This window comes from Xiphophorus couchianus, chromosome 17, assembly GCF_001444195.1.
Source record: "Xiphophorus couchianus chromosome 17, X_couchianus-1.0, whole genome shotgun sequence".
Classification (NCBI taxonomy): domain Eukaryota; kingdom Metazoa; phylum Chordata; class Actinopteri; order Cyprinodontiformes; family Poeciliidae; genus Xiphophorus; species Xiphophorus couchianus.
Window position 1 is genome coordinate 14886802 of NC_040244.1, and position 25817 is coordinate 14912618.

At 40.1% G+C, this 25817-nt stretch overlaps 3 protein-coding genes across 3 annotated transcripts; 1 reads left to right on the forward strand and 2 right to left on the reverse strand.

Moving 5' to 3' along the window:
* Positions 1 to 93: 93 nt before the first annotated feature.
* On the reverse strand, positions 94 to 10971 carry tm7sf3 (transmembrane 7 superfamily member 3). Its single transcript, XM_028043384.1, has 12 exons — positions 10682 to 10971; positions 8641 to 8795; positions 6822 to 6972; positions 6583 to 6703; positions 4627 to 4798; positions 4374 to 4551; positions 4208 to 4294; positions 3012 to 3092; positions 2773 to 2925; positions 2564 to 2664; positions 1602 to 1764; positions 94 to 1528 (listed from the first exon to the last, which is right to left on the reverse strand). Exons 1-12 carry the CDS (start codon positions 10746 to 10748, stop codon positions 1275 to 1277), a joined length of 1683 nt encoding a protein of 560 aa, XP_027899185.1. The 5' UTR covers positions 10749 to 10971; the 3' UTR covers positions 94 to 1274.
* A 379-nt stretch (positions 10972 to 11350) lies between these two features.
* Positions 11351 to 17401, reverse strand: fgfr1op2 (FGFR1 oncogene partner 2). The gene is made up of 6 exons (XM_028043385.1): positions 17185 to 17401; positions 16269 to 16405; positions 14950 to 15067; positions 14706 to 14848; positions 14517 to 14630; positions 11351 to 12075 (listed from the first exon to the last, which is right to left on the reverse strand). The coding sequence occupies exons 2-6, from the start codon at positions 16401 to 16403 to the stop codon at positions 11938 to 11940; spliced, it is 648 nt and encodes a 215-aa protein (XP_027899186.1). The 5' UTR covers positions 16404 to 16405; positions 17185 to 17401; the 3' UTR covers positions 11351 to 11937.
* A 6-nt stretch (positions 17402 to 17407) lies between these two features.
* med21 (mediator complex subunit 21) lies at positions 17408 to 21287 on the forward strand. The gene is made up of 4 exons (XM_028043387.1): positions 17408 to 17542; positions 17913 to 18027; positions 18721 to 18821; positions 20690 to 21287. Exons 1-4 carry the CDS (start codon positions 17501 to 17503, stop codon positions 20867 to 20869), a joined length of 438 nt encoding a protein of 145 aa, XP_027899188.1. The 5' UTR covers positions 17408 to 17500; the 3' UTR covers positions 20870 to 21287.
* Positions 21288 to 25817: the final 4530 nt, after the last annotated feature.

Sequence of the window (25817 nt, forward strand, 5' to 3'; positions counted from 1 at the left end):
GAGTTTTTCTGAAGTGTTAGAAAGCAAAGGATGAATTATATTTTTCATAAAGTGCTCTTGGGCAAACTTTAAAAGTGAACCTTAGAGGGAAAATTAGTTTGAAGGGAAAGCACCCATTTATTAAAAGCTCAAGGCACATTCATGACTAAGGGAGCAGAACACAAAGTGAGCAACTCTAAACAGCCACAATTAGTGTCGACCCCCGTATTATTAGGCAATGCAGTGAAATCACATTACGGCAGAATCTGTCCAAAAAACACTGAAGGCATTTTATTAAATATCAATACATTAAAATTCAAACAGGTTAATCTTACAAACATGTTGGCTTGTCTGAACAAAATACCCCAAAACATATTCAATTGCTTCAGAAATCTAACCATGTGTCATCAGCACTCATCGGTCTAAAAGCTGTGTGTCAAAACCCCTGAGAAACGCCATGGCAACCAGGTGCTGCGATGAACTGTTGTCACATCTCAAATCAAATTAATCTATTATCAGACAAAGATAAGCTGGGGAAATATATAATGACCTAATTAATCTGATTTTTCAGATTTGTTAAATATGAACTTAATTAGAACCTGCTTAGCAACACGAAGTAGGACAGAAACGATCAGGACCAGATAACGTCCTTCAGTCTGGAGAGAACGGAGGAAAACATTCCTAGGACTGGCTGACCTATCAAAGTTACTCCAAAAGGGGAAAAAAAATAAATGTTTTGATTGGGTCTAGTCAAAGTCTTGACGAATGAGATGCTGTGGGCCAGCTGGGCTCGGATCATTTTTTTCCACAAATAATTGAAGTCCTGATGTGAGAAGCGCTTTTTGTTGATTAAGGTTATCTTTGTCTGATATTAAAACATTTAAATGAACAAAAACAAATCAGTAATGTTTCAAACACCGTGTCACAGCACTAAACGATGTAACATCATATAGTTTAATATAATCCAGTGTGCAAAATATGAAGGGGTCTGCAGAGGGAGGACTTGTTTATATGTTTAGTCCTGATCGTTTGAAAGCCTCCAGAGTTCTGGATCCTGATCAAAAAGGAAGTGAAGGAAAGAAAGATGGCGGCTCCCATGTTTCATTGTGCAGGTAAAAATCTGCGTTGCTTTAAAAAAGAGCTGAGTAAAAAGGAAGTGGTTGAAGGACTTTTGGTCTTTCTGCAGATCTTCAGTCTCGTGTCGTCAGTGTTAAAAGTAACCGAATCGTTTCCTGTCCGTCTGCGCCGCAACTCTGCAAAACTGCCAGCAGGTGGCAGCATGGCATCGACGGCTGTCACAGCAGCAGCGGCGTGTGCTCGCCTGCCGGCTCCCTCCGCCCGACCAGCTGCTGCGCCCTCTCCACCAGGCGCCCGGCCAGCGAGGGCACGTGGTGGCTCGGGTCCAGCACGTTGGTCTTGCGGCGCTCGCGCTCCTGCAGCCACATGAGGTACGGGCTGGGCGGGAAGAAAGGCCGCGAGCGCTCGCGGTACAGCTGCAGCACCACGCCGCACACGCCCAGCACCGCCCACACCGTGATCAAGGCGTAGTCTGCAGGACAACACGGCGAGGCGGTTAAAAATCTGATCACGGCTCGAGCTGAAACAAGTCGATGAAAACTCACCGATGGTTTGGAACGGCGCGTCCGTGAAGGCGGCGCTGAAGTTGTTGTTGAGGAAGCGCTTCAGGATGTTGAGCGTGATGTAGGAGAGGCTGGTGTAGACGTAGGCGTTGACGGCCAGCACCACGGCGTACGCTCCGACGACGCCGCACGTCACGATGTTTCCCTGGAGCAAGCAAGAAGCGAGGAGAACCTCAAACATGGCGGCCATTTTTACATCTAATCAGGTTAGTGAACCACTCTGGTCCTCTGTGCAACTTTGCACTCATGTTGCCTTCACTGATAAACAGAAACTAGACGCATCTAACTTAGAAGCTACAAAAATAAACTTCATAAACATTCAGTTTTTCCAAATGACTATGGATTGTTTGCCCACCAGGGGGCACCAGCGGTACATACTGATAATCTGCTCTCTTTTCCCACCGACTTGCAGTAGCAGCAAAACTACCAGCAGGTGGCAGCATGGCACCAATTTGTTTAGTAGCTCACAGTTTAAAAACAAACCAATCCACTGTGATCTACTAAACTAATAAATAAAGTTATTAATAAAGGCATACATTGGCTTTCAAAAGTATTCACACCATATAACTTTCATAATGTGGTGCTTCATATTAAAATAAAAAATTTAGTTCTTCATGTTTATTTAATAAACTAATACCCATAAGTATTTAAACTCATTTTCTCTAACAGCTCTGACCAGTTTTCCCACAGCATCTTCCATTACGGAAATAAAATCTGAAAAGTGTGGCTTACATCTGTACATCGGTCAGCCTTCACTCTGATGCTCCTAAACAAAATCTAGCATAATTTGCACATTTCAGGTTTTTATTTATTTTCTAACACTTTCCTTCTCCATCTGCCACAGGAAAACTGAATGAAAGGCCGGTGTTTTGCTGCAGTGGTAACTAGGCAACATTCACCAGACGAAGGCCGCTGTCAGGTAACCAGAGTGTGAAATGTGTTACCTCTCTGGGCCACCGCACGAAGAAAAGCGGAAGTGTGATCATGATGCAGCAGAACGTCACCCAGAAAACCACGTCCGAGTTCCTGAACACTTCGAGGTCTCCTGTGTTCAAACGGCAAGGCACAGATTTAAAAATCAAAACAAAACGAGAAAAAAATCCCCAACAACAAGAAAAAGGTGCGCTGTGACTGAGAGAGAGGCGGATTGTACCCAGCGGGGTGAAGAGGACGACGGCAGCGACGAGGAAGCCCAGCATCAGGCCGACCACGACCACGCAGGCCATGACGGAGCCGAAGCGCCACCAGCTCATCACCAGGACGACACCGCCCACCACCCCCACCACAGCGGACACGGTCAGCCGGACTGGGAGTGGAGAAAAATAAAAATAAATAAATCCCAACTTGTTGACGCTGTGTGAATGGGTCAGGAGGTTGGGAGGAGGGTCTCACTGTCATAGTCCAGCTGCGTGGTCCTTGTGATGAGGACGAAGAAGAAAAACGCGGCGAAGCTGAACCCCATGCAGAACAGCTCTGAACCACAGGAAGAGAGAAAGACAAATTAACCCATACAGGAAGTAGATTGACTCACATTAGCTCCATTAGCTTCCTAAAGTGTTACCTTCATCATATTTCCATGTTTTTCTATTGTTTTCCATAGCTTGAAAGTTATTTTAAAACATTTTCCTGAAACATACATGAATGGTGATGTAGTATGTGAAACCACAGATGTTGTTTGTGAGCATAATGTTTCTCAGTTTAAAAAATGGCTCTGTTGATACAAAACATCTGTGTTCCCCCATAATAATTACACTTCCTTTCCAATCACTGTGTGGCATTAGGTGGATGTGATGAAGAGGCATGAAGCGTCTTGAGAATTAACTCCTAAACCAAAAAACAAACTACAGCCTGAGAAGTAAGACTTCCAGCTGTTTCCATTCACTTCTGTGTTTTGTACAACTCCTTCACTGCCTGCTAAGATACGCAGGGTTTGTGCACATTACACAGTAAAATTTAAGTACTTTTCAAGCATTTACAATCACTACCACATGACATCATTTATTATTGTTATTAACAATGTATTGTGGCAGTATTCGACATTCTACAGCAGGGATATTTTAGCAAACTAAAATATAATTTTATGTCACATAAAATCACTTTGGTAATTCCAACTAACCTAAAGATAAACTTACTTCAATCTAACTTAAATGTGAGAAGAAGAAAAAAAATTGCATGTCTTTAATTAGGTGTATGTAAAAATCTGGTTTCAGCTGTACATGTTTTCCAAATGTAGGGTTTGAATCAAACGTCTGATTGCAGTTTATTACAAAACTGCTCACTTTGAATATCAAGCACTTTCTGCAGAAAACGAGAACTTTCCAAACCTTAAAGAGGCCTAATTGAAATGCAAGCATTTTGAAGGATTTCAAGTACCCATACAAACCCTGAGTAAGAGTTTGCAAAAACTCAGTTTGAATTTGAGATGTAATCAGGTAGACTCAGCAGAACGCTCATAAATCCCTGGTTGAGGTGCCCGTTTGTTAGATCTCAAAATTAGAGTTTTATTGAGGGATTCTCATTTTAAGTATCACAAAGCAGGTTCTACATCACCAACAGATTAGAATACATCTCTTAGTGTGTCGACTCACCACATTTGAAGAATCGATGGCCGAAAAAGCAGACGAACAAGCCTGCCAAGCCAGCGATGGTGAAGAAAACTTTTGTCGATATTTTTTCTGCAACACGTTCACACCTAACTTAAACTAAATTCTTTAAAACATTGATTTTAAACCAGTGGCTACAACAGATGCTAACCGAGCGTCTGGCAGCCGTCCAGAGTGGAGGTGAAGCTACAGGCGTAGGTGTGGGCAGGAACGTAGGAGGCGGAGGTGTTCAACACGGGGTCTCTGACGATGACGGAGTAGATGACGCCTTGACCGGGGATGGAGCTGAACGCCACGGCCGTCTTGTCCGTTGACTTCAGCGTCACCACCTTACAGGAGACAAGACGGTCGTTCATTGATGCGTCGCTAAACGTATAGTTTACTGGTCATGTTTGGGTTCTCACCAGTCTGCCGCTCGCCGCCATGCCTCGGGCGTCGGCGACAGCCTGGAGGCCGCTGAACAGGCTGCTCTCTGATAGGTCGCTCTCGGGTAGGAAGTAATGGTAGACGTCGTACTCCAGGCGCCAGCGCGTGTCGCTTGCTGTCGACGTGTCGCAGGCTGCCAGGGTTTGACCTCTGACAAAGATTTTAAAAAAGAAAGAAAGAGAGCTAATATCTACCTAAATTTTTTTTTAAAAAATACCCAACTTGACCCGACTAAGTTTGAATCAAATCTAAACTCGACATATTATTTAGTAAAATTTCACTGGTTCAGTTTTTAGAGCATAACTTGAGTCATAAGTGCAACTTTTTTGTGTTTTAATCTTTCATTTCGCATCTTCCTGCTCCACTTTGTCGCTTGCTGGAACCGCAGCGCGAGTCAAGAGCAAATCATCTGGGATGTGACTGAGAGGAGAAGAGCAGGGCGGGGCTGCCTGTGCTTTGTGCTGCACTTGTTACAGTCTAATGAAACTCTACACCTTATTCTCTTTCCTTAACAGGGTAAGCTGTCTGTTATATGTAGAATAGAGATCCACATTTTTCAAACATAGAATTGTGCATACAAATCTGCAGCTTAAATGACCAGTATTAGGTTAGTTTAGCTGCCTAACTTTTTCTTAAATAAAAAAAATGTCAAACAATTGTTCAAAATACAAATGCTTCTCTGATGGCAGGTTTTCTATAGAACAGATTTTTTTTCTGTACCTCTAATTTAGACTAAAAAGCAAATTAACACAACTTTACAGTTTGGTTTGGCTTTCTCTGATCTAATCAAACGTATTAGAGAAGCCTGAGCCCGATCACATTTTGGGTCAGGTTAGGCCCATAAATGTAAACTCTGAAAAACATCAGGGACTGATTTTGACTTGACTGCCGCCTCATATGCAAACAGTAAACATTACATACATCTCTGTCACATGAAAGCGATTGTGGATCTCATTACCCACAGTAGACAGTTGCAGTTTAATTGTTGTTGGCGCATCATGTGCAGAGAGAACAGACACGGACTGGTGCGTTTTCACTTCTTTCGTCAGGGCGGGACACAAACGCGATGTGAGAGCTGATAAACAGCTGATGTGCATCAGTCTGCTCTACTTTGGTTCCTGCACCAGTAGGACGCCTGAAAGTCGCAAACAGACAGTAAAACGAGCTCCTGCCACCAACGTGTGGCGGTTTTGCAACATCTCAGAGTCAAAGCTGCAGCTTTTTAAATCTTTGTGATGAGTTACAATGCAAAAACATTAAATCTTACCAAATGCTTTTGGTCTTGTTTGTAGTGCAAATATCTTAGTACACTTGAAGTAAGAGAAAACTAACTTACAAGTAACTTTTCAGCAATATATAGGAGTTTTAAGTAAATATTTCCTTCATATTAATAAATAAAAACCCACTAGTTCCACTGGTAGATTATTTAATTCATAGCAAGACATTTTCCTCATGTTATTAGTGAAATAGTTCTAGTGGAACTGAGGAATTATTCATTTAAAACAAGCTCTTATTTCTTGCAGAAAAGTTACTTTTGAGTTTCTCTTATTTCAATTGTACTTTTGAAGTAGAAACTCGACCAAAAACACTTAGTAAGATTTTGTTTTTTGCAGTGTAGATGTTGATCTAAATCAAAACTGACTTCCTGTCTTCTCTAAAAACTAATCAGATAAGTAGTTGCTTGCTAAACCTCATGCATGACATTGCAAGGCGACAGAAAAAACACAAAACAGCGTTCCGGTCTAATGTAGCGTTCCAGTCCACAAACCATTGCAAATGTTTCCCAGTAATACGTCATCGAGGTTCAACACTCAGAAATATTCATGAAAAAAAAAAAAAAAAAAACCCAGATCTGCTTTGTGTGTTTGCAGTGTTGCTGAAGCCTGCAACCAGAGTGGCTAAACAGGAAGTGAAGCAAACTCTCCCCGGCTCACCTCTGGTATCCTAAATTAGCGGGGCCGAAGCGGACGGTGGTCTCGTACAGGTTGTAGCTGATGTAGACGTTGGGATCCAAGTCCAGGCTGGACTCCATGCTGCAGGCTCCAGGGACCGGCGCTGGAAAGAACCACCAGTGCAAAAACTAAATAGATACATTTGCTTCTCAGTTTGTGGTGAAATCTTTTGCAGAAACGCGTTTCGTGACTGAGAGTGCGCAACTTCCTGCTCTCCTTACCAGTGCTGGAGTAAGAGAGGATGACTCCGGTCCCAGAGACGGGTTCCTCGTCGGGAGAAGACAGGAACAAGGAGAGCAGGGTTTGGGCCGGCTGCAGAGCCGCGAGGAGCCCAGAGTCCACGGCCGACAGGAAAGGACCTTCATCTGGGATCTGGAACACAGACGTCAAGCTCAGGCGTTTAGCTATTCTATTTGGACGCACTAATCAGCCTCGTTAAAGAAAAAAAGCAGAATTAGCCGCAGTTAGACTGAAGATAAATTTAAAGTTATTGACAAGAGTTTGCTTTAAACAGACTAAACACTGTTGGCACTGGAAACGAATGAGTTTGAGTCTTCCTTAAACTTCCAAACTGAAGAGGGTTGGTTATTTCTTCATTAATCAAAATATAATTTTAATTAAAGGGTAGTTATTTAGCCTACAGAAAATGTTTTCCATCACAACTGTATCCCAATCAGGAGATTTTTAAACTGCAATTTTCACCAGAGCAGTAACTGGGGACAAGTCTGGCTCCGTGTTGTCGGACCACAAAGAAACCAGTCAACATTTAACTGCGACTCGACAACAACCGGGTTGTTGTTGTTCCTCTCCATCACAGCTTCATTGTAACTCCAGCAACAACCACAGTCTACTGCGGATCCAGCGCAGAGGCTCCATCTGTAGGAAATACTCAATAATCCATAACTGATCAGGTCTTTATGTGTCGCCTTCAGATTGCTCTCATTGTCAACGGATTTGATTCCAATTTTCAGGGTCACAATTCGATTCGGAGATGATTTTTGAGATTCATCATTTCCATTTGGGTGATTTATTGTTCTTCTCTATTTTCGCTCTATCAACCAAAAACTGGATGACTAAAGTCCTCAGTCTGGTGCTCAGGTCTCAACTAGAGCTTTCTTTGAAGAACAATTTTGTTTACAGAGACATCATGATTAATTTCATTTGTTGTTTCTGTTTTCTTTATTTATTTGGGATATTTTAACTGTGCCCCAGTTCCACTGTTAAATATTCATTAGAATTTTAAGTTTGTTGGTCTTCGAGAACGTGTTCCTGCATTATTATTACATTACTTTAAAACTATAAGTTGTCCAGCAATATTTGTTATTGTGAAAGGTGTAGACACAACCAAAAAAAATCCTAAAAGTAATTGATCAAAGCAAGAAAAAAAAAGGGAACTGATTAAAGATATCACATACAGGAAGTTAAAATCTTTAGAATGACTTTACATTGTTGCTGAAAAACTCTACTTCCCCTTTTATTTGGGCACGTTTAGCAGACTTGGATCTGTTTTCCTTTCATCTGTCTGAAGCAGGCAATTAATCACAGATTAGTTTTCTTCCAGAATAATCAGAGAACATTCCCTGACTTGTAAGTGCCACCCTGACCCCGCGGGGAGATTTTTTTTTCCCCCTCAGAGACTTTGGGACCCTGGCCAGAAGATTGATTACCCCCCTCCCTCTCCTGGAAGTCGTTTCGTCTGCTGCTCCTGACCTGAGGACTGTACATCAGCTGACTGAGACTTCTCTCAGGGGGTCAGCCGACCCGCCTCACAAAGCCTCATTCATTCATTCCGTGGCAGCAGAACGGTTTTAGCGCACTCCGTGACCCCGAGCATTAGTGGGAGAAATTAAAAACGCACTTGTTTCGCTGATTTAACTCGCCCGGTTCACTGAAGCTACACCTGAAATCACAGGAACATTAAAGGAAACAAAGCTTCTGCCACAAACAGTCCGACATTTACTGTATCTGGTAAGTAAATCCCACTTCCTCGCGTTTCACTGCAGTGAGCGGATGCATGAAAGTAATCCCTGTTCCTCTCACCCTGGTGTAGGAGAGCGTGGCGTTGCGGTGCAGCGTGTGGAACTGCAGCGTGATGAAGGCCACGTCCGGAGGGATCCGGGTCACCACCGCCTCCACCGTCTCGTTCAGAGAGACGTTCACGTTCTGGAACGCCCCCGGCAGGAACGTCACGCGGTCTGAGGACACAACACGACACAGATGGTCACGTGGACGTCCAGGAATCATTATCTTCAGTCAGAGTCTTCTACTGCTGCGCTACGACACAGGCTGCTAGAGGAGATGGTTCTTGCCCACGCCCGTTAGCATCAACAACATGAACAGTATGAGTTAGCATTTAATTTCCTTCCTGGATTAAGGAAGTGTTCTTGAAGGGCTCAACAGAAAGCCGGTCACAATTATCAACAAATCAATTAATGGGATGATAAATTAAAATGAGCGCAATATCGTTGAAAGTTTTGTGAAACACTGCAAAGCTTTTGACACATGGTACGAACTGTTAGCTTCCACTCCCTGCCACTTTGGCCTGTTTTCCCTGAGATGATTATTGTTTTTATTGCAATTTTGAATATCAAGACTTTGAATTATTGTTGTTTTATTTGCTTTTTTTATGCGTGAAATGTTTTCCAGATCCAATGTTAAAATGTTCTTTAGAAATTAAAGGGGTTTTTTTATGCTTGAGTGGGTTTACTTGCATTATTAAACCATTATTATTATTATTATTTATTTGTTAAAAATGGTCTCAAAATGACTATTTCATTGTTTATCAAAAATAATTTCTAGGACAAAATTTGTTACAATGACAGGCCTGTCCAACAGCCAAGCAAAATTTGGTTGAAAACGGACTAAAAATGCAACATTAAAATTGAGATTACTCAACATAAACCTGAATTCTTCACTGCCGATTTTTGTAGAGCAGTTCTATTAAAGAGATTGCCTTAATTTTGACTTTTCAAATGCGAGCTGCTGCTCACCAAAATAGATTTCTGGAGAGCTGCAGAATATATCCAATCACAATTCTTGTCGCTGCAATGTCAGCAAGTGAAACACTGCACTACAGGAATGCTTAGATGAAATATTTGCATATCATTTATGTGCCATGCATTCACAGCCTGATCTCCATCTTATATAAGAGCAATTAGATGTTTTGTTTTTACTACAAATGCCCAGAGATTAGAATTAGACAATTGTTTTTTTTAATTCAAAATGACTTCTCATCTCAAAGAAATTCAAGCTGTCATGCTCTAAAGGATGTTCACATTTCTTCTCTTTGACAATTGTTGATCTTCGGCAATTTCCAAGAAAATCAAAAATCCGTTCAGTCTGAATGCTCCCTTAATCTCCACTGCTTCTAAAGGGCAAGATTTGATGGAAGACTTTCTTTGATAATGAGTACAAATATATTTTTGTCAGGCCAAGCCTCAGATATACCAGGATTAATTAAGTGCATCATCTGATCATCTGCTTCCATTGCCTCCCTAGATGTTTCCCCCCCATCCATAGTTAATCGGTTAACTATGGATGTTTTCATTCCTCAGCCTGTTTGGAAGGAATGAGCTGAAGGAACCCAATCTCAATGCCAACATCTCTTTATATGATCGAGTAACTCGACTTTTAAAAATGTCATTATTACGTAAAACATCTAGTTTAACAAAGTAAATCCTAATGTTTTCACCTGCTGGTGCCTCTAAATTCCTTATAAGTGCAATTCTATGAACTTAAAACTACTTTACCCAGACTGAGGTTTGCTGCATGTTATTGACTTTCCTTCATGTTTATTCCACTGACATCAGGAACCTGCCACTTTAATAATTTACTTTTAATCGAGCTATTTCTTATAGTGAGGTTAGTGGACTAAATAAATATGTCGTGTTTTATTTTTTAGCTAGCTAAGCTACAGATGCTTTTCTGCACGAGCGGAATTACTTGTCCTGCTAGCTTAACAGAAAAAAACCGCATAAAACTGAATTCTGCAGTTTTATACAGATAAAATGATTTATGAAGAAGATTTATTTTAAAAAAAGAAAAGTAGACACTAACACGCCGTAGCAGTGACTGTACTCACTTTCCGCTTGAGCTTGTACTTCACATGCGAAGAAGAGCAGCAGCGGACTCCACATCCAGTGAGACATTTCCCTCCGGTTTACCTGCCCGACAAAAATAAAAAAAAAAAAACACTTCAACCTGCCGGTGGTTGAAAAATCACCGGAAACCGCGAACTCGTCCGTGTTTTCGTCCCACCAACCGCGATAGTGACATAGTGGACAGCTGAGGTCTGCTCCCTGCAACAAACCCCAACTTGTCTCCCTCACTCCGCTCCCTGCCGCTCTGCTGGTTCAACAACAGGCCCCTTCTGGCTTGGAAATCTCGCCTCTAATCCCGCGATACTTCGACTTAACGTGAACTTCAATATTAAATGACTTTTTTTTTTTTTTTTACAAATTTAATTATTTATATATATATATATTTATACATACATATGTACATATATATATATATACATACATATATTTTTTCTTATGCCTTTTTATTTCTATTTTTAAAAAAACACATCATAATTAAACAATGACAAAAACTAAAATTAAGAACTTAAGAGAAAAGGTCAGAAAATAATTAACGGGATCAAACTTCAAGTCCGATATTCTCTCTTGAACTTTGACTAGACCTTTCAACGTTTTGGAAGCAGCTAGACGGTCCAAATTTCACTTGGAGGTATCAGAGTAAATTCACACCATACTTCTCAGATTTTTATTTGTAAAACAAACAATGCAAAGCACTGTAAATAAACATATTTCAAGTAAATCATCTTATTTTTAAGCTAATTTATTTTGTAGCTGTAAAAGGCTATTATTTACATTGTAGTTTTATTGTTTTTTCTCCCCCCATCATAAATAAGAGAACCTGAGAACATCTGCTCCTACTCCTGGCAGTGTTTTGAGCAGTTCAAGTTTCGCTTCCTGTCCTTAAATCCGTCGACAACAACAACAGGAGTTGTGAAAGTAAGAAGTTGCGTATACACACACAACCACCGAAACCAAAACAGAGACAGAAACATGGGAATACATGCTATGATTGTTTAGATGTTACATTAAATCAACATGGCCTCACACGGTTTGACCACTGTGCATTTATTTATGTCACTCTTTCACTCATTCATACTTTAAAACGACGCAGGCTCCACACTGACACAAGAAAGCAAAACATTACAGCGACAGCAGACAGAGACGGGGCTCCGGTGGCGACATGCGGCAGGAGGCTTCGCCTTGAGGAGTCTGTGGGTGGAACGGCGGCGGCGGCGGCGTCCCGTAAAGGGGCGGGGCTCTAGCTCTTCCGCAGGCTGACGTCGGCGCTGGTCAGCAGCGGAGACAGCGACGTGTTCTCCGAGGCCTCTTCTCTCTTTAGGACGAGGAAAGCCTCACGACTGATTCCCAGCAGCTCTCGGAGTCCGTTGTTCTCTAGCTGGAACACACAAACACAGTTGGTTGTGTGTGTGAGAACTAGTGATGGTCTAGGCCAGGGGTCGGCAACCAATGGCTCCGGAGCCACGTGTGGCTCTTTCATCCTTCTGTTGTGGCTCCCAGTGACTTCGGGAAATAGAATATTTTATTAAAATTAAATCATTAAAAAATTATGAATTAAAATCATTTTAAAATAAATTTCTAAATCTGAAGATTATGGTAAACTTGTAACATTAAAACAAAAGTTTTGAACAATTTTAGCACCCAAAATATACGTCATGTCCACCGATGTGCGACAGGCATTCCTGGCGAACCCCACATGTCTGGCAGACCGCAATTTTTTAGCGCACTGATTTATTGACTTTTTGATTCTTGCCTGGAAGATACATCATGAATAAATCCAAGAAAAGGAAACATTCTGAAGATGGCAGAACATTTAATGCTACGTGGACAGATCATTTTGCTTTCACCGCTGATGAAACTGGTTCACCAGTCTGCTTAATATGTGGCGACAGACTGGCAAACAACAAGAAGTCAAATGTTGAAAGACATTTCAAGAGCAAACACTCTGTCTTTGCTAAAAAAAAATATCCCGAGGGAGAGGAGAGAAAAAAGGCCATTCCCCATTCACATGGCCCCCTAGGAGACATGGGGAATTTTTTTTCTTTTGCGTTCCCTTGCAAAACTTTTGCGTTCCCTCGCAAAACTTTTGCGTTCCCTCGCAATACTGTACTGGTCAGTTATGCAGCATAATTGAACACTGTAAGCCTTTCTTACGGTGGGCGCCGTACTTTATGCTTTAATATAAGGTTATGTGAGGTTTTTCCATGAATCTTTTTGTGAAATATCTGAAGTTTTATATATTTCTTTAGGATAGAAAGGTGCCACAAACCTACAATATAAACAGAAACTTTCCGTAAGTAGGAAAGAAATAAAAATACATTATAATTTGGACTATTTCTGAGTTATTATCGCGGGTAATAAATCATCTGACAGTTTTGATTGTGTCTCTGTTGTGTTCTAGTCTGAATGGTTTAAAGAGCTGCTTTCAGTGCTGCTCCATCTTAGCCTTAACAGACATAAACATGCAGGAAAAAATAAATTGATTTTCAATCAGTGTTTTGCACATCAAAATGGGTTGTGGCTCCAAGTGCTTTCTTTTTATTGGGAGGCGGTCCCAAATGGCTCTTTGAATAGAAAAGGTTGCCGACCCCTGGTCTAGCTAAAGACTGGAGTTAAACCGTACTAACATGTTGTGGCATGACCTTAAAAATGCTTTTAGTGCTTGAAAATCCTCCTGTGTGACTGGATTAAACCATTAAAAAAAATCAGCTTCTTTTATTCTTTTGTGCCACTTAGAGATGGACTTGCTAGTGTGCTTTGGATTATTGACCTCATGACCTCAGATTAAGGTCATGACCTCATGGATGTACATTTTCATTCAGTATTATCTGATAGAAAGCAGAACATACGGCCCAGTCCAACAGCAAGAGACAGAAATCTGGTAACTTAGGTTGAACCATCTGGTGTAAACGTGCACCAATAAATCATCAAAAAATTATACATACATGTATTTATTATGTAATTATTTATTACAAGTGTTGATCTCTTTGGGAACAATATGTTACTTACTGTATATTGTATTTGTGTTAACTGTGAAATAAACTATTATTCAGATTCTCTTGATTTTGGAAGAACAGCGATTGGATGATATTTACATGTGAAACTGTCACCTCACTGTTGTTGACTGGTACGTGTGCAGTCATCAACTGTCACCTCACTGTTGCCAACTTAGCAACTTTACTGCTATATTTAGCGACTTCTTGGGTGAAATAAAAATGGTGTTGTTCAAAATCAGAATCTGCAAATCAGTCTTTTAAAAGACTGCAGTCAGTGCACCCTGAATCTGGTTCCACTCCTGTGTATAATGGGTAGCTGCAGCTTTCAGCAAATTTAAGACTTTTTTTTAGATCTTTTTTTTTTTTCATGAATAACATTTGCGACACAAAAAACTATAAACATAGTGGATGATTGAAGCCAGTGGCAAAAGCCAACTTCGTCCGGCCAACTGACGATGGATTTGTTTTCATGATGGACACAAAAAAAACTAGCTAGCTAGCACGAGTATATTAGCAGGTAGTTACCAACCGCCTCCAGTCTCATAATGTAATAAAAACATCTGCGTGAGACTCAAACTTTCACTTGACTGAAAAGTCTGGCAACAAAAAAAAAAAAGAAGAAAGAAAAAAAAGAGAAAAAAACTACATTAAGGATGGAACGATGATGCAACAACATTTAAAACCTGTGATTAGCATATTTACATCTTTGAAAATGAACTCAAGACATTTTAAGGCTTTGATTTTAGATATATACGTTTTTAAGGAGTCACTCTGGTATAAAATACTTGTAAAACTAAGAATTTTTGAAAGTGTCCAGGGTTACCTCTAGCTGTTTAATCCTCTCCTCGTCTTCACAAACCCGGCCCTCGTCCACCTCTATCGCCTTCCTCATCACCGACGCCATCTCGTTTATTTTGTCTATGTGCGCCTGCATTTCCTGCAAAGAGCAGAAGGACATTCAAGTTCCATACATTTTACGCATGTTTCTCATCAGCAGGTCAGGTGTGCGGACCGTGGTGTGCTGCTCTTTCAGCTGGGTGACGATGGCAGGGTCCTCCCTCTTGCTGGTCATGAGAAGCCTGAACACCTGCTCCCTGTATTTGGTCATGATGAGCTCCAGTGCAGACTGGTGCTCCTCCAACGACGTTCGGAGCTCTGCAGGAGGAGAGGACACAAGCTTGGTCCTGTCTCTTATAGAATGAGTCAACTAGCCGCCGCTGTAGGACCGAAGGAGCGTGGATCCACAAGTGTTTCACCTTTGTTTTCCTGTTGGAGTTCCCTGATCTGACGGTTTTCCTGCTGGATTCCCAGGACCAGACTGGAGCGAGGTCGATGTCGTGCAACCTGGTTAAGAGAATCGATCTCCTCCTGGTACTGGCAACAGGAGATCACACATCATCAACTGTTCATACAGCGCTGCAGCTAACCATTATTTTAGTAATCGATTGTCGGTGAAAACATTTGGCACAATCACCAGAATCTCCATTTAACCGCTCGAGTTTTTTTTGTACTGAGCTGTACCTGCACTTTTACACAATACTGGAAATACATTAATATATACTGTATATATAAAAAACAAATAATTAATTTTTTTTTAAAGTAAGAATATTCAATACTTTAGCATCCCTTTAGTGAACTTGACCATGGTGAAGCTGAAACTATGCCACTTGAGGAGTACAGATGAAGGTAATTAAGGTTTTTATCTTATTTGCAAAATTTAGTCAAAACTGTTCATATACAGGGGCTGCACAGTGGCGCAGTTGGTAGCACTGTTGCCTTGCAGCAAGAAGGTCCTGGGTTCGATTCCCGGCCGGGGTCTTTCTGCATGGAGTTTGCATGTTCTCCCTGTGCATGCGTGGGTTCTCTCCGGGTACTCCGGCTTCCTCCCACGGTCCAAAAACATGACTGTTAGGTTAATTGGTTTCTCTAAATTCTCCTTAGGGGTGTGTGTGTGTGAATGGTTGTTTGTCCTGTATGTCTCTGTGTTGCCCTGCGACAGACTGGCGACCTGTCCAGGGTGAACCCCGCCTCTCACCCGGAACGTAGCTGGAGATAGGCACCGGCAACCCTCCCGACCCCATTAGGGACAAAGGGTGAACAGAAAATGGATGGATGGATGTTCATATACAGTTTTGGCTTAATTACAGCTCTGAATATGTTGTTTTTTCAGCTGATAGTTTTCTGTTTGTTTGTATAGCTCCCTTAACGATTAGTTTCTTAGATTAGTAAATCAGTTGACAATTATTTCCCTAATTGATTAATGAAGATTAATCGCTTCAGCCCTACTTTTGCAGTCTTTTTTTAAATCATGACTTTCTCTTTCACCATTTCACATGTACAACAATATTCACAGACCCATTAGTGCTGGAGAATGCGTTCACATAAAATATGCTCCAGCTTTCTGGGAGAACGCAGCCCCCCACCCCCCCCGGGTGGCAGCAAGTTTAAAACCAACTTATTTTATGAGAACATTAAATAAAAGTTACGGAGTTAGGCCTCTGTTCTGAGACTTTCGGTCACTAACCGTGTGAATAACCTCTGTTCACACTCAGCCAGCAACACACTCATGCCCTACCTGCTTCATGGCCTCCACCCGCTTGTTGAGGGAGGTTGTCTGTTCGATGAGCATCTCTGCGGCGTTGTCGTGGTTACGGAGTCTTTCTACTAACGACTTGGCATCTGCCAGAACCTTCTCTAAAGAACAGTTCATACCTGAGGAGAGACGAGTCACAGCCAGGACAAATTCAGAGAAGATCCGAAGAGATCACTCTAAAATCAATTAGTTAGGATAATTAACAATAGAAACACCTACATGTTCAAAACTCACTCGTTCCTTGGAAAAGAAACATTATAGGTTGTTTACTAAAACCGTATCTAATTTGCTGAACTATATGATCTAATGAAGAAAGATGGAGTCAGATTCTAGAAACACAATGAAAAGTGCTGGTACAGCTCAGTACATAAAAATAGAATTAATAGAGTGAAAATATTACAGTCATATCCAATTTACTTATCTATCCGAGAGATATCAATATAGTTGTAACTCATAAGATCATGTTAACTTTGTAACAAGCTCAACAGTGCGTTGTTACTAGCTGTAAGTCACAATCATTAAACTGACCAGAAATAATTTTACACTGTGTCTAATGGTTTTATACGAGGTTCACTTTTTTTAAATTGAAGTACTGAAATCGATATTTCTATGATCAAATATTAATCTATCTATAATATTTCAATTTATACAGATCCAGCTGTTGTTTTATATTGATATACAAGACAGGTCAGCATATTTTGCAAAGATAAAAACTGCTCCTCATTTTCTGACTTTAGCTGACAGTTGCTAGGTATGCTAACTAAACTAATACCATCCAGCAGTGGACTATGATACACTAAACAATTAATAAAAAATGTTTGACAGCAGCCCCTGTTTTTGCTTATTGTTCAGTGCTCATTTTAAACAACAGGAAATGTGTAAAATACGAAAGTCACACCTGAAGAGCTCAAAGTGCAAGTAGACGCTAGTTTAGCTAGCCTTTTTACTTCCTGTTGACGTTTTGGTGGTTGTCATTAGCCACACGCTAACACTGGTCCTCGGCTGAAGCTCTGTTGTGGGTCCGTTCCCTTCGAACACGCACGACAGCGGACAGAAACATTCACAGTAGCTCTGTAGTCGGTCCTGCGACGCGCCAAGAAGCCGCTTTCAGCTACAGCAAACTGAACTCTTCCGAAACAGCCCGTCTACTTCCGCGAGAGTTTGCGATCCCGCTCTCGCGAGAGAGGACCCGATTTCCTGTAGCGACAGAAAAGATGGCGGATCGGCTAACGCAACTTCAAGACGCAGTCAATTCGGTTCGCAAAACTCTCTTTTAAAAGGAACTGTAGAAAACGGACATTATTGTTTGTCCTTATGTGACAAGAACTTGATTAAATAAGCAGTAATAGCAAGTAGTAACTCCTCCAAAACTGCAGTATACATGACTTTTCAACCTATCTAGCTACCACAGCTAACCACTAGATGCACGAGTTTATGCTTTATATGTAATTTACTAAGAAAGATATATTCTTCTTTACCTGCTTAGCACATTTGAATATCATATCGTATTGGAAGGTCTACTTAGATTCGGTTAAAGCTAGGTAGCCCTGAATCGTTGCTGGACTGCAGCGTCTGTACTGAATGATAATCTAATCGATCTCTGTATTGATTGTGTTTCTGCTGCAGCTCGCTGATCAGTTCTGTAACGCCATCGGCGTTCTGCAGCAATGTGCTCCACCTGCCTCTTTCAGTAACATCCAGACGGCCATCAACAAGGATCAGCCTGCAAACCCCACTGAAGGTTGGCTCAGTAAATTTTTCATTACAGCCTCACAAGCATAAACTAACCCAGAATAGTGATCTAAATATGAAGCTAAAGGAGGTAAGGTTATCTATTTTTTTATTTCATAAAAGCAAACGTAAACAAATCTAAACGGTGAGGTGTGTCTCTACCACATTCACATATTTGGTGTTTTTTGTTTTGTTTTGTTTTTTTGTTTCAAAGTAGCTCAGATTCAACCAGTTTGGAGGTAGGACATCTCTGAGCACAAGTTTTCAGATCTCAGTTGGACTTTGACTAGGCCGCTCTAACACATCCACATGCTTTGATCCAAAGCCTTCTTCTGCAGCTTTTTTGCTTCACTGCGGACCGGCTTTGTGAATGACAAGCTGTTGGCTTGGCTCTGCTGAACGCAGGATAATACAATAATCAAATAATTTTTGTTAAAAAAAAAAAAAATCTTTTGATAATAGAGCATAAAATAAATGAGTTGACTTCCTCTTTTCCTGCCTCCCCACACTAATAAAATTCAAGTGTTCACAACAATTGCAAAGCCACAATGAGGTTTGTGGCTTTATGATCCCAAAATGTGATTCTGCAAAAGGTTTAGACTGTGTTGAACAAAAATGCTCCTTGGCACACTTCATTAACGTTTACGGATTTTTTTTTTTTTACTACGTGATTTTTTTTTCTCTCTCTGTCTCTTTGTTCCAGAATACGCTCAACTGTTCGCAGCTCTGATAGCGAGGACGGCCAAAGACGTGGACGTTCTGATCGACTCTCTTCCCAGCGAGGAGTCTACGGCGGCCCTGCAGGTCAGAAGAGTCCGCTCGCAATAACGCTTTACGCAGGAGTTCGCGCGCTGCTCATTCGCTCTAGCGCGAGTGTCTGTATGTCCAGGAAATGGATTAACTCGCAAAAAAATAAAAAACTTTCAAAAAAAGGGATTAAAATGACAAATATTAGTTTGCAAGTGTTGAAATAATATAGTAAGCTAATTTCATCCCAATAGTTTCCTTTTCCCCGGTTCAAATTTAAAAGTTTTAGCCTTAGCTTTAGCTAGCACTACCGATCCTAGCAAACGTCGCTTCATGTTCCAGTGTTTTGTACCTGTGGCACATCTAAAAACTGCAGGACTGCGGCCCTCGAGGACTGGAGTTTGAGACCTCTGCATTAAGGTTTCTTGTGGGGATTTCCAGCTTTTGGCCAGCAGAGGGAGCCATCTGGGTTGGTTTCCATTTAGGTAGCCCCAGAATCTGGGAGGGAAATAGTTTGTTGTCTTCAAACCAGACTTCAGTTTTTCTTCTAAATGTTTTCATTTTGAAAATGCATCAAAAGTATTCATACAGTCAATGTTCACCATGTTGACTGTTGTTCTTCAGAGTATCGCTGATTCTATGTTGTTCTTTTCTGATCAATACTTTGAGTTTTTCTACCTGCATTTTGAGATCTAAAGGTTCTCATGTAACACATCACTAAGTTGCTGCCAGACAGTTGAGGAAAAAAATTCTTGTGGAATTGGATCCGGTGAAATGTTCTTTTTTTCTCTCTCGCAGAATAAACTTATTGATACGAGGTCACTCTGTGCAACAATCACTCTCCGCATCATTATGCCACTTCCTGGTTGTACAGCTGCTCTTTGTCAGCCTCTGTTTTGGCTGCTTGTGGATGGAATTAGCCTCGCTGCTAACGTGTAGCTCCCTTTTCTGGAAGCGCAAGGATACATGAGATCCAATGTGAATGGCTGAGCCTTCTGGGGTCGCTGGGTAAAAATAATGCGAGTCATGTGAGCGTGTGCTTGATATATTTATGGAATGACTAATAAGATGGCTAAAAGAATCAAGTTGGGATCATGCTGTAAGTATGCTGGAGCTCTGCCTTTGTGTCCTGATGGTGGCCTTCACCAGCAAAAGGCTTTAATATGTAAAATACAGATTTATGTTATCATTGTTTCCCAAAATGCCTTAAACCGCCTCCTTGAATTTATGTCCATATAAATAAAGATTTGATTTTATGTTACAAATTGACAAAAAGTAAGTGCATAATTGTGAAATGGAAGGAAAACAATACAAAATGTTTCCAAAATTTTTACCAGTCAAAATCTGGAGAGTGTGGCATGCATTTTTATTCAAAACCTTTAATCAGATCACTCTAAGAAGCACCGTTTGTCATTGTAAGAGCAACCAAGGCTGCAATAGACTGAGCTGGATCATCATGTGCTGAAATGGCCCAGTCAAAGTCCAGGTCAAAATCTAGCTAGGACAAACATATCCCAAAAAATTGGAGTATGTTTGCCACTTTAAAAAAAAATAAAAAATTCACCAATTAGTGCATACAAAACTATTAAACAGATGCATTGATCTCCAAAATTAGAAACAACCAATTAGATAACAGAACAAACAAACAAAAAAGAAAAAAATGTTTTAACAATTCAATTTTTTTGACACCAGTCGGTTATGTTCTGTGTTTTAATGCATGGCACACTTTCTTAAGATTTTTATTTGTTAAATAAAATATAAAACCAACGCACCATTTTTCCTTCCACTTCCTCATTTGAGTCAGGGTTTTTTTCCTCCACATAACTCCCACTAAAAACACAATTTCAGATCCTTAACTCTTAAGTAAAAGAAGATTAAAACCCGACGCGGCGGTTGACTCTGCAGCTCTGTCTACCTGTCGCCAGGCGGCCAGCCTCCGTCAGCTGGAGGAGGAGAACCACGACGCGGCGGCCCGTCTGGAGGAGGTGGTGTACCGCGGCGACATGCTGCTGGAGAAGATCCAGAACGCGCTGGCCGACATCGCCCAGTCGCAGCTGCGCACCCGCAACGGAGCGCTGAGCCAGCCTTCGCCGGCCGAGTCCTGACGTCGCGTCCTGCCACCAGCGGACACTTTTTTTTTTTGTTTTGTTTTGGTTTTTTTCCACACGGCGAATGTTTGTTTTGCAAAAACGGAAAGATCTCTCCACTGCCCAACATCTGTCTGGGATGAACAACACTAGAGTCTCCAATGTAGTTTAAACTTAAAGGCATTATTTTGAAATCAAATAATTGAAGTCATTTCTGAATTGCATTTTTTTGGGGGCGGGGGGCTTAAGTAAAAAAAAAAAAAAAAGGTGTTCATTCGGACATTCATCCTAGCAACACGTCCGCTGTGTTATATATGTAGATTCCATGTTGTACATTTCATTTGTTGTTTTTTTTGACGTAAATGTAAACACTTCAGTCTGCTTTGAAAAAGGTTACAATGTAAATATGTGATTAAAAATACAGAGCAGCATTTCCGGTAACAGCCTACACTTTATTTTAGCTGATCTCATAAATATCTCACGGATCAGGTCTGTATAGCATCATTTTTATTGTTTTTTTTTTTTAAATGAATGATGGGTTCACCCCCCCCCCCCACGTGCTAAACGATAAACGTCACAGCTCGAAAGCATATTTAATGGCTTCATATGTTGCATTAAAATCTGCATGTAATGCTTGGAAACGCCTTTAATTTAAGAGACGGCTTTCGTGTAGTATCGGATCTAACATCTTTCAATCTAAAAAAATGGCCAAAAAAGACAAAACAAATGTACACACCTATGGGAAAATGTCAGGTTTTAGTGATGCAGCTTTTCTTTATCTAACAGCCTTAGAAAGTGAGCAACACCTTACTCTAATACTTTCCAGTTTGTCTCGTCTGTGGTGCCTGAGGTCACAAAATAAGTAAAGTTAAGATTATGCACTGTGGTAGTCATGGCAATTGAGGCAAATGATTTACACCATTTGAACACCAGGAGGCACTTCTGTAAATATATTTTAAGGTAACGCCTTCTTCGATGTGTGACATCATGGGGGGGAAAAAATCAAGAAATCAGAAAGAGAACTGTTAAGCTCCACTATTCTGGTTCATCCTTGTTTGATTTTCAAATGTCTAAAGGTGCCACGTTCATCTGCTCCGTTGTGTTCAAGTGGAAGCTGCGTTGAGATGGGCGACCATCATGCCATCCAGGAAGGAGAACCCAGAATTAAACCAAACGTGTAAATAACTTGGCTGAAGCTAGTGGAAGTTTCATTAATCCACAGCGAAATGACTTCTATACCAAGATGTGCCACTCAGAGACGAAAAGCCAGGTCACAATATGGAGTGAAACACTGCAGACAGACAATTTTAAAATGATGCTCTGCTTTTTAAGGCCTTTTTTTAATAAAAAAAAATCACTGCATTTACAAGAAAAATTAATATTGAAAGGCTGAAAACAGCCTCTCAACTGTGAAGTACAGGAGTGGCAGCATCATCATGTGTTGACGTTTTGTTGTCAGAAGAATTCCTGGAGCCCTTCACAAAGTACAATCTAGGAAATATAATAGAAACGATTTCATTTCGGCTTTTCCCATTACATCTGGGAATACACATTGACCTAAATTAGGAAAAAGTTCAAGACAAACTGTCAGAATAAAAAGGTTACGTATCTTTTTTACATCAAGTCTAAGTAAATATCTGGTTAGGGCTGTACATTGAAATCCATAAAAAACAATGGAATTAAAGTATTTGGTCACCAGAAGATGGATGAACAAAAAAAAGATTACATATAGGCCCCATTGATATATCATTTTTCCAAGTTGTTGTTTCTTAATATACAGACGGGCATCGACTCGTGACTTTTACAGAAAGTAGAACAAACACTTACATCATGAAAGTGTGAGAATTTTAGGGAAGTGAGCCCTTATTTTAGTAGATTTCATAATTCTTAAGGGGCAAAGCAGAGCTAGAAAAACAAACTGCTGAGAGGGTAGAAAAGGAGAAGTAGACAGATGAGATTATATCCAAAAATATTTCATTTTTCAGGGCTTTAATTTATTTTAATCCGAGAGGCTTCCAATATCTTTAGGTGTTCCTCAAGGAACTGTTTTGGGTCCCACCTCCTACTTTTCTTCTTTTTTTAAAAATTAGCTGAGATTATCCTTATTTATCCTTGCATAAATCCTTCGGCTGAGTATTTTACAATTAGCAAAAAGATATATAAATGGGACTGTTTATGCCAAAGACTTTGCTAGCATAATGCTATTAGCCATCCATCTCATCTTCAAGATTTAGTGTTAAGGAATTAAAAGAACTTTTCCCTCCAAATCTTTGGTATTGTGAATCTCAGCAGGACATTCCTGGTAAAATAAATGTGGAATAAAAAAAAAAGATGATCAATAAATGCAAAGGCAATTGGTAATTACTTTGTTATTAAAATCAACAAATTTAATGACAACCTTTTTATATGACCCACTGATAATTGTAGGCGTCTTGAATACATTTACAAATTTCTTTTTTTTCTGGAATAAATATGGATAAAATAATAAAAACAGTAGAAAAAGAATTAGCTGAGTTGAAAACATGGTTTGATTACAATAAGTTGCCGTTAAATGAAGGAAAAACTAAATTCATGGTATTCTCTGGTAATCGGATCTATAATAATGTAAAGTTATGCATAAATGGAGTTGAAATCAAAAAAGTTTATGAGACAAAATCTCTAGGGATTATTATAGATAATAAACTTAGTTGGAATCCTCACATAGAATATATTAGAAATAAAGTTGCAAAATCTATTGGAATATTGTTTAAAATAAAAAGTTTTAATAAATGTTAAAGGCTTGCACATTATATATTCCTCTTCGGTTATGCCTTATTGCTCAGAAATCTGGGGAAATGCAAGTAAAACAACCATTGATATATTAGTTAAGCTGCAAAAAAAAGCTATAAGGCTTATTAATAAGGTGGGATACAGTGAACCAACTGATAAACTCTTTATTCAAAGTAATATATTAAAATTTAAAGATATTGTTTCTATAAAAATACTGGAAATAATGTATAAAGCATTGAACAAAAGTCTTAAGCTAAGAGAGAGTAAATATAATTTGTGAGGTTTGTTTACATTTGAATGTGCAAAAGGGAAAAGCCAGATAAAGTCTAGGTGTGTTTCAGTTATTGGTGTGAAATTGTGGAATGAATTGAATGATGATTTTTGTCCTTTCTTGGTGAATTTCAAAAGAGCTTTAAAATGTAACTGAATGATCAAATCTTACGCTGTTATGTAGATTTATATTGTGAAGATATCCTGGTGGGTTGTAAGGTAAAAAAAACGGTAGGCAAAAATAAGCTTTACTTCAGTGTATTCCTTTTTTTGGTAAACTGTGGGTTTGTTTATTGTTGTTTTTTTTTTTTTTTTTTCTTTAGTTGTTTCCTGTGTTTAATGTGGACAATTTGCCAAAATAAAGTGATTGATTGATTGATTGATTTAAATCTGAACTTCACGCAGCATGAGCTGCAGGCCAGAAATTCACCAGACAAAACTAAATATAGGTGCTGTGTCACAGCTCAGTGGGCCCCATTGATACGAGAAACATAAAAACAGCCTTGTCTGTCGCTCACCACACCCAGACATGCTGGCAGGGAACACCCACCTTTCCTCTGCCCGGCGACGACACAGCCCTGACGGTAAAAGGCCAGCGAGTCGTCCAAATAAGGAGATTTATAACAGGAAAATGTTAACGTCCACTCTGAACTGCTGTGTGCTTTGTTTGGGTCAACAGAACTGGGTTGTCAGTGATACGTCTGTGTTTATCTGTGATTCCCAGGAGTAATCAGGTCCATCTTTTTTTTTTTTGCTCCCTACACGTCTGCCCTAAAGACCTTTGGGATGTTTTTTTATTTATTTATTTTTTTACAAGGAAGCATTGAAAGCAACCCTGATACAGTGGCTGTGCTCCCATTGGTCCTTTACAGGAAGTAGGCTGGTTTCCTTCTGGCTTTCTGCTTTGCTCTTTGATTTAAACTGAAGGCCTAATTTTTACAACCTCGTGTAAAACAATGAACACGTTTGTACTCGGAAATGTTAAAGTTCTCAGAAAGTTTTCTCGTAATGAAAGTCTTGGATTCTTATCATGGTTTATGGTTTTATTGCTCGGGTTAATGTACACAAAACCTCCATCTGGTGTAACTGCCTTACTTTGTGCAGCACAGTCAACGATAATAGTCATGCATGTATAATCAACTCCTAATCTTAATTTGCTGTGTCATTTGCAGTGCCATGAAAAAAAAAGTACTCTGTCACCCATATTTTATTCATATATCAAATGGATTCTAAAATCAGAAAGCAAGATTTCCAACTACAATTTAGTTGATTTTGTGGAAAAAAAAGCTACCTAAACTGTTGTTTGTTTTTCAATGAAGCCCCAAGCTACATAAGTCCATTTTCTCGGCCTGCGTGTTGCTTTTTCTCAGCAGTGGCTGACCCTCAGAACCCTCACATGCCATGTCATTTTTTCCAAATCTCTTTTTCATTTGTTGCTGAAATCAAAAACGCATATCTGACCTGAAGCAAACGAGGCCTGCGAGGCTTTAGGTGTTTTTTTGTTGGTTTGGGTTTTTTTTTGACTAACTGGGTGAGTGGTTGATGCAATCTTGCTTTAATTTAGGTAGGCTGGTCTGTGGTGGGAAGGTTCACAACCGTTCCACATTTTCTCCATTTGTGGTAGATGACTCTCACTGTTGTTGACTCGAGTTCCAAACCTTAGAAAAACTCTTTCCAGACGTCTAGATCTTTGGCTTCAGGTACAATGTGTTGCCTTTTTAGCCTACTTCATATGTTGTCGGACATATTCAATTTAAGTGATTTCTTCATTCTACAGATCCAGCATTAATAAGGCCGGGGTATGGCTAATAAAATGTAAATGAAAAACATATGTAAGTCAATACCTGATTTAACAAAGGAGACAGTAACCTTTGCACATAAGATCAGACTGGGTTATTTTTGCTTCATAGGTGAAAATAATTATTTC